The sequence below is a fragment of the Manis pentadactyla genome, chromosome X, assembly GCF_030020395.1.
Source record: "Manis pentadactyla isolate mManPen7 chromosome X, mManPen7.hap1, whole genome shotgun sequence".
NCBI lineage: Eukaryota > Metazoa > Chordata > Mammalia > Pholidota > Manidae > Manis > Manis pentadactyla.
The window spans coordinates 68,200,968-68,210,500 of record NC_080038.1 but is presented as its reverse complement, the minus strand read 5'-3'; the positions used below and the strand labels follow the sequence as shown (position 1 = coordinate 68,210,500).

At 36.7% G+C, this 9,533-nt stretch overlaps 1 protein-coding gene across 1 annotated transcript; it reads left to right on the top strand.

Annotated features, from left to right (window-relative positions):
- Window positions 1-1,156: 1,156 nt before the first annotated feature.
- On the top strand, window positions 1,157-2,190 carry LOC118921116 (mitochondrial import inner membrane translocase subunit Tim9-like). Its single transcript, XM_057495593.1, has one exon. The coding sequence runs from the start codon at window positions 1,380-1,382 to the stop codon at window positions 1,647-1,649; it is 270 nt and encodes an 89-aa protein (XP_057351576.1). The 5' UTR covers window positions 1,157-1,379; the 3' UTR covers window positions 1,650-2,190.
- Window positions 2,191-9,533: the final 7,343 nt, after the last annotated feature.

Genomic DNA, 9,533 nt, shown 5'->3' with positions numbered 1-9,533 from the left:
AGGGCAACAAAAGCAAAAATAAATGAGTGGGACTACATCAAACTAAAAAGCTTTTGCACAGAAAAGGAAACCATCAACAAAATGAAAAGGCAACTCACTGAATGGGAGAAGATATTTGCAAATGATATAACCAATATGGGGTTAATATCCAAAATATATAAAGACTCATATAACTCAATATCAAAAACACAAACAATGCAATTAAAAAATGGGCAGAGGACCTGAATAGACATTTCTCCAAAGAAGGGATACAGAAGAAGGCCAACAGGCACATGAAAAGATGCTCCACATCACTAATCATCAGGGAAATGCAAATCAAAACCACAACAAGGTATCACCTTACATCTGTTAGAACGGTGATTATCAAAAAGACTAAAAACAAGTATTGGTGAGGAGAAAAGGGAGCCCCTGTTGCACTGTTGATGGGAATGCAAAATGCTGCAGCCAGTATGGAAGACAGTATGGTGGTTCCTCAAAAATCTAAAAATAGAATTATCATACAATCCAGCAATTCCACTTCTGGGTATTTATCTAAAGAAAACAAAAACACTATTTTGAAAAGATACTTACACCCGTATGTTTATCCCTGCATTATTAACAACAGCCAAGATATGGAGGCAACCAAAGGGTCCATCAATACATGAATGAATAAAGATGGGGTACATTTATACAATAATCCTCAGTCATAGAAAAGAATGAAATCATGCTATTTTGGCACAACATGAGTGTATCTAGAGGGTATTATACTAAGTGAAGTAAGCTAGACAAAGAAAGACAAATACTGTATGGTTTCACTTATATGTGGAATCTAAAAACACAAAATGAACAAAGCAGAAATAGACTCATAGAACAGGCAAAAGACTGATGGTTGCCATGGGGGAGGAGAATGGGGGTTTGGTGAAATAGGTGAAGGAGATAGAGAGGTGCAAAATTCCAAGTAAAATAAATTAGTCACAGAGATAAAACTACCACATAGGGAATATAGTTAATGATATGGTAATATCTTTTTATGTTGACAGATGATAACTACACATACTGGGGTGACCGTTTAATAATGTAAACTGTTGAATCACTATGTTGTACTCCTGAAACCAATATAACATTGTATATCAACTATACTTAAAAATGCATGAATAAAATGAGAATTTTACCATCCAGAAGCTGTGGTGCCAGCCCTGACCCCAGCCCTCCAACCCCAGACTCATCTGTCCATGCAGCACCCACAGACTCGTACTGGTGTCGGATGCGAGAGCCTGTGCTTAAGTAAGAAAGCAGGCCTTACTGGAGACAATTCAAGCAAACCTTGGACAACTATTTTTCCAGAACAGAAAGGAAACTCATGCATCAGAAAATGTGACTAATAAGCATACCAAAAGAATATGGCTTCACAAATACCAGAATCTGATCAGATAAAACAGTTTAAGGAATTTCTCAGAACCTACAATAAACTTACAGAAACCTGCTTTTTGGACTGTGTTAAAGACTTCACAACAAGAGAAGTGAAACCTGAAGAGACCATCTGTTCAGAACATTGCTTACAGAAATATTTAAAAATGACACAAAGGATATCTATGAGATTCCAGGAATATCATATTCAGCAGAATGAAGCCCTAGCAGCCAAAGCAGGACTCCTTGGCCAACCACGATAAAGAAGTCCCAACGGATGGACTCCTGATCAAAGATTGCCAGCAGTGTTGCCTGGAAAGTGAGGATTCATCTGATAGAATCCCCTGAAAGCATGAGCTGCCATGTTAAACCATCTGTCATGACTGTTTGGCAAATGGAAACCACTGAAGAAACAAAATTGCTATTCACTAGGAATAATCAAAATAGGAGGTCTTATTGTTCAATGAAAATAATAAGATGAAACATTTGTTAAGGTCTTAAGATTCAGAAGCTCGGTCTCTTGATTAGAAAAATAAACCATTATTTCGTCAATTGTGAATGTTACTTTTAAAGCAAAATATGTGTTCTATCATGTATGAGACAGAGAAAAAGTTTTATTACTAAAAGTAAAATAAATGGAAGTATCACTGAGCAGTTGTTTATACTATATAGTACCATAGTATTCTGACTGGACTGAGGATACGTTGAAATGTTTTTCAATCAGGATCATCCTCCAAATATTCCTGTTCATTCATGTCTGCCTCAAATTGCTGGTAAATACATAAAGTAGTTACTTGCTAATCATTTCAATGCATGATCCTTTTCTTGCCTCCCTTCTTGTGTCAGGGTGGACATTACACATTCTTATCCTAGCTACATTTTCACATATCTTCAGGAAACATTCCATCTGAGACTAGCTTGGGAATATTTAAGACCTTATGCTCTACTGGAGACTGTTGTTTTGTGTCTTGTTCAAAGTTGAGAGTCCATTATGAATGATTCTGAGTCAGACCAACAAACAATATTCAGTGTATTCTCAGCCATGACATGATCAGTGTAATAAAAAGTGAACCAAAGTTAAAGTAGTGTCTTATGACCAAATGAACTCTAAATCAAATCCTTTCCTGCATTTGCAGGAACTTCTAGTTGATGCATAAGTATAACAAGCAGTTTAGTAAATGTAAATGAACTAATACCTACTAATAAATTGGCTATGGATGGATTTCACTTGATATCAATCTAAAAATAACATAAGTAGCCTATATGTAAAAATTTTTGGAAGTGATTTTTATGTTTTGTCATATGAGAAAGTAGAAGTAATGTTCTGCTTGGATAATTTATGGCTTTCTATATTACATCTAATTTTTAAGCCACTAGATCATTTAACTTACAGGCCCCTTAAAATGAAGTAATTAAGCCTCTTCTTTCACATACTTTTGATGCCATAATTACAGTCAATAATTTTAGACTTAAGGTTTGTGTCTAGACACCTAATTTTACATTTTCAACATAAATGTTCATTGCTGGGTTTTTAGTAACTTTTCTTAGACATTTAAAGAAGGCATTTATTAAATGAAATATATTAGTATTTCACAAAAAGGTTTATTTTAAAAGCATGGCCATATAGAGATGACAGAATAAATCAAAATATTTTGTATTGAACCTTTTAAAGAAAAAGATTAAACAGTGACTGCTTTCAAGCTGATGGAACTAATGTGATACAAAAACAATTTGATTAACTCAACCAATAAACAATCAAATCAGTTAATCAAAAATAAAAAATAATAAATAAATAAATGAGAATTTTAATAAATGAATAAAAACTATAAAAATGAAACAAACAGAAATCCTGAAGCTGAAGAATACAATGACAAGAACTGAAAAGTTCAATATAGAGCTTCAACATAACACTCAATTATGCAGAAGTAAGAACCAGCAAACTTGAAGACAAGTCATTTGAAATTAGCTAAAGGAACAAAAAGAAAAATAATTAAAAGGGTGAAGAAAGTACACAGGACCTGTAAGACACCACAAGCATAAAAATACATGCATTATGGGAATCAAAAAAGGGAAGGAGAAAGAGAAAGAGATAGGAAGCTTATGTAAAGAAATAATGGCTGAATGGATCAAAGACCTGAATGTAAAACATGAAACCATAAAACTTTTAGAAGAAAACCTAGGTAAAATCTCTTGAGCATAAGTATGAGCAATTTCTTCCCGGACACATCTCCTCAGGCAATGGAAAGAAAATAAAAAACGAGCAAGTGGGACTACATCAAATTCAAAAGATTCTTTACAGCAAAGGGCGCCATCAGCAGAACAAAAAGGCTACCTACAGTATGGGAGAATATATTCATAAATAATTCATCTGATAAGGGGTTAACACCCAAAATATATGAAGAACACCTATGTCTCAACACCCAGAAAACAAATAACCCAATTAAAAAATGGGTGGAGGACCTGAACAGACATTTCTCCAAAGAAGAAATACAAATGTCCAAGAGGCACATGAAAAGATGCTCCACATAACTAATCATCAGGGAAATGCAAATCAAAACCACAATAAGATACCATCTCACACCAGTTAGAATGGCCACTAAAAGGTAAGAAATAAAAGGGTTGATGAGGATGTGGAGAAATGGGAACCCTCCTATGCTGCTGTTGGAAATGTCAATTGGTGCAGCCACTGTGGAATGCATCATGAAGGTTCTTCAAAAGACTGAAAAGAGAAATACATGTGACCCAGTAATTCCACTTCTAGGAATTTTCCTGAAGAAAACAAAATCCCTGATCCAAAAAGATATATACATCCCTATATTTACCCCTGTATTATTTACAGTAGCCAAGATATGGAAGCAACCTAAGTGTCCATTGACAGATGAGTGGATAAAGAACAGGTGGTACATATACACAATGGAGTATTCTTTCATAAAAAAGAGAAATCCTGTCATTTGCAACAACATGGATGGATCTAGAGGGTATTATGCTTAGTGAAATAAGCCAAGTGGAAAAAGACAAATGCTTTATGATTTCACTTATTTTTGGAATATAAAAACAAAACAAAACAAAACAAAATGAAGAAAATAGCAGTAGACTCACAGACATTGAGAAGTGACTGATGGTTATCATGGGGGAGTAGTTGCAGAGGGTGGGTAGGGAGTGTGAGGGGGATAAAAGGGCACAAAAATTCTCAATCATAATGTAACTTGGTCATGGAGATAGTAGTACAGCATGGAGAATATAGTCAATGATTCTGTAATATTTTCCTATGTTGACAGTAACTGCATTAATGGTGGTAAAGATTTAAAAATATGTGCAACTGTTGAACCACTCTGTTGTATATTTGAAACCAATATAAGACTATATATGAATGATACCTTAATAAAAATAAGCAAATAATGACTGAACACTTCCCAAATCTTAAGGTAGATATTGACATCCAGACTCATGAAGCTCAAATATTCCCAAGAAAGATCAACTAAGGATTATCCCAAGACACATTACAATTAAATTGTAAAATGTCTAAAACAAAGACAGAATTTTGCAGCAGCAAGATAAAAGCAGTGTATAACACACAAGGGAACCCCAATAAGTCTATCAGCAGACTTCCTAGCCAAAACCTTGCAGGATGGAAAGGAGTGGGGTATGTTCAAAGTACTCAAGGAAGAAGTAGACACATATTCCATACCAAATATATGAAACACTATACCCAGAAAAGCTGTCATTCAGACAAGAAGGAGAGACAAAGACACTCCCAGATAAACTAGAGCTGAGGAAGATCATCACTACTAGACCTGTCTTACAAGGAATGCTAAAGAGAGTTCTTAAAATTGAAATGAAAGGAAGCTAAGGAAAAACATGAAAACATATGGAAGTATAAAATTCACTGGGAAAGGCAAATAAATAATCAAGTTCAGAACACTCTAATACTGTAATAGCGTTATCTAAATCACTGAACTATAGAATAAAAGTGAAAAGACAAAAGTATTAAAAACAACTACAAATGCAATAATTTGTTAATTGGTACACCATATAAAAAGATGTGAAGGGTAGTATCAATAGCATAAAATGTGGGAGGGGAGTAAAAGTATTAAGTTTTTGCAAGTGGGTGATGTTAAGTCATTTAAAACAGAAGTTATAATTATAAGATGTTTTATGTAAGCCCCATGTTACCTACAAAAAAAACCCCTCTGGTATATACAAAAATAATAAAGAGAAAGGAATCAAAGCATGCCACTAGAGAAATTAACAAACCAGAGGAAGACAGCAAGAGAGGATAAAAAGAACAAAGAAACCTTAAAAAGTCATAAAATAAAGGGAAAAATGGTGATAGTGGGTCCCTAGCTATCAATTATTAAATGAAAATGTATTAAATTCTCCAATCAAAAGACATGGAGTGGCTGAATATATTTTAGAAAACAAGATCCAACAGTATGCTGCCTATAAGAGATTCACTTTAGCTTTAAGTGTACATGTTTAAAAGTGAAGAGATGGAAAAGGAGCCAAGATGGCGGCATGAGTAGGACAACAGAAATATCCTCCCACAAACATATATATTTTTGAAAATACAACAAATACAACTATTTCCAAAAGAGAGACCAGGAGACACAGGACAACAGGCAGGCTACATCTACACCTGTGAGAACCCAGCGCCTCGCGAAGGGAGTAAGATACAAGTCGCAGCCCAGCGGGACCCAAGCACCCCTCAGCCCAACTCCCAGCGGGAGGAGAGGAGACAGAGCAGGGAGGGACAGAGAGCCCAGGACTGCTAAATACCCAGCCCTAGTCATCTGCACTGGGAGCGCAGACACACAGTGAATGGTGTGCTGGATACTAGGGAAATGGGACAGTAAAATCTGCGAGTGGGTCCCCGCAGCCGGTGTCCCTGGGACAAAAGAAAAGCAAGTGCTCTTTGAAAGTCTTAAAGGGACAGGGGCCTCACACCTGGATGAAAGTGTCCCGGCACACTCAGCCTAGGAGCTGGGAATCCCAGGGAACTCCAGGCGCCCTAACCCCCTGGGCAGCAGCACAGCTAGGAGAACCCTCACAACAATAAACAGCCTCCCACCCGTTCCCCTCCAGCATGCCCCACCAAGCGGAGCAGCAGCCTGAAAGTGGCCACACCCACAGCAACTGCACAGAGCTCCACAGTGGCCCAGGTAAGAATCAGAGACCCTGTCTGCACACAACTGCCCAACACAAGCATCTAGGAGTTGGTGTTCTCCCAGGAGAGGAACGCGAGGAGCAAGCAGGAAGGGATTTTGTTCTCCCAGCTGACACATGCACCATCTACCCATCACCATGAAAAGGCAGAAGAATTTGATTCAGACCAGAATCACACAGATATCCCCTGAGAGGGAACCTGGGGAGATAGACCTAACCAATCTTCCTGAAAAAAGAATTCAAAATAAAGGTCATAACCATGCTGATGGACTTGAAGAGAAATATGCAAGAGCTAAGGAGGGAGAATGCAGAAATAAAACAATCTCTGGAAGGACTTAAAAGCAGAAAGGACGAGATGCAAGAGGCCATTGATGGAATAGAAATCAGAGAACAGGAACACAGAGAAGCTGACACAGAGAGAGATAAAAGGATCTCCAGGAATGAAAGAATATTAAGAGAACTGTGTGACCAATTGAAATGGAACAATAGGGGAACTAGAAGAAGAATAGAGATAAAAAGGGATAGAAAGTGTCTTTGAAGAAATAATTGCTGAAAATTTCCCCAAACTGGGGGAGGAAATAACCTCTAAGACCACAGAAGCACACAGAAATCCCAAAACAAGGGATCCAAGGAGGACAACACCAAGACACATAATAATTAAAATGGCAAAGATCAAAGACAAGGACAGAGTACTAAAGGCAGCCAGAGAGAGAAAAAAGGTCACCTACAAAGGAAAACCCATCAGGTTATCATCAGATTTCTCAACAGAAAACTTACAGGCCAGAAGAGAATGGCATGATATATTTAATGCAATGAAACAGAAGGGTCTTGAACCAAGGATACTGTATCCTGCACGATTATCATTTAAATATGAAGGAGGAATTAAACAATTCTAAGACAAGCAAAAGTTGAGGGAATTTGCTTCACACAAACCACCTCTACAGGGTATTTTAGAGGGACTGCTCTAGATGGAAGCACTCCGAAGGCCAAACAGATGCCATCAGAGAAAATAAAATCACAAAAAGAAAGCGGAACAATAAAAAACTAACTAAAGGCAAAAAATAAAATCAACTACCCACAAAAACAGTCAAAGGAAACACAAAAGAGCACAAAACAAAAAAACACCTAACATACAAAGAATGGAGGAGGAGTAGTAAGAAGGGAGACAAACAAAGAATCATCAGAGTGTTTATAATAGCTCAATAAGCGAGTTAAGTTCGACAGTAAGACAGTAAAGAAGCTAACCTTGAACTTTTGGTAACCAAGAATCTAAAGCCTGCAATGGCAATAAGTACATAACTTTCAATAATCATCCTAAATGTAAATGGACTGAATGAACCAATCAAAGACACAGAATAATAGAATGTATAAAAAAGCAAGAGCCATATATAGGCTGCTTACAAGAGACTCACCTCAAACACAAAGATATGCACAGACTAAAAGTCAAGGGATGGAAAAATATATTTCATGCAAACAACAAAGAGAAAAAAGCAGGTCTTGCAGTACTAGTATCAGACAAAATAGACTTCAAAACAAAGAAATAAAAAGAGACAAAGAAGGACACTACATAATGATGAAGGGGTCAGTCGAACAAGAGGATATAACCATTATAAATATATATGCACCCAATACAGGGGCATCTACATATGTGAAACAAATCTTAACAGAATTAAAGGAGGAAAAAGAATGCAATGCATTCAAATTAGGAGACTTCAACACACCACACACTCCAAAGGACAGATACATCAGACAGAAAATAAGTAAGGACACAGAGGCACTGAACAACACACTAGAACAGATGAACCTAATAGACATCTATAGAACTCTACATCCAAAAGCAACAGGATACACATTCTTCTCAAGTGCACATGGAACATTCTCCAGAATAGACCACATACTAGGCCACAAAAAGAGCCTCAGTAAATTCAAAAAGATTGAAATCCTACCAACCAACTTCTCAGACCACAAAGGTATAAAACTAGAAATAAATTCTACAAAGAAAGCAAAAAGGCTCACAAACACATGGAGGCTTAACATGCTCCTAAATAATTAATGGATCAACGACCAAATCAAAATAGAAATCCAGCAATATATGGAAACAAATGACAACAAAAACACAAAGCCCCAACATCTGTGGGACACAGCGAAAGAAGTCTTAAGAGGAAAGTATATAGCAATCCAGGCATATTTAAACAAGGAAGAAAAATCCCAAACGAATAAAGACACAATTATCGAAACTGGAAAAAGAACAAATGAGTCCTAAAGTCAACAGAAGGAGGGACATAATAAAGATCAGAGAAGAAATAAATAAAATTGAGAAGAATAAAACAATGGGAAAAATCAATGAAACCAAGAGCTGGTTCTTTGAGAAAATAAACGAAATAGATAAACCCCTAACCAGATTTATAAAAAGAAAAAGAGAATCTGCACACATCAACAGAATCAGAAATGAGAAAGGAGAAATCATGACAGACCCCAAAGAAATACAAAGAATTATTGGAGATTACTACAAAAAACTACATGCCAACAAGCTGGAAAACCTAGAAGAAATGGACAACTTCATAGAAAAATACAACCTTCCAAGACTGACCAAGGAAGAAACACAAAATCTAAACAGATCAATTACCAGCAACGAAAATTGAAGCGGTAATCAAAAAACTACCTAAGAGCAAAACCCCCGAGCCAGATGGATTTACCTCGGAATTTTATCAGACATACAGAGATGACATAATACCCATTCTCCTCAAAGTTTTCCAAAAAATAGAAGAGGAGGGAATACTCCCAAACTCATTGTATGAAGCCAACATCACCCTAATACCAAAACCAGGCAAAGACGCCACCAAAAAAGAAAATTACAGACCAATATCCCTGATGAACATAGATGCAGAAATACTCAACAAAATATTACCAAACCGAATTCAAAAGTACAGCAAGAGGATCATACACTATGATCAAGAGGGAATAATCTCAGGGATGCAAGGATG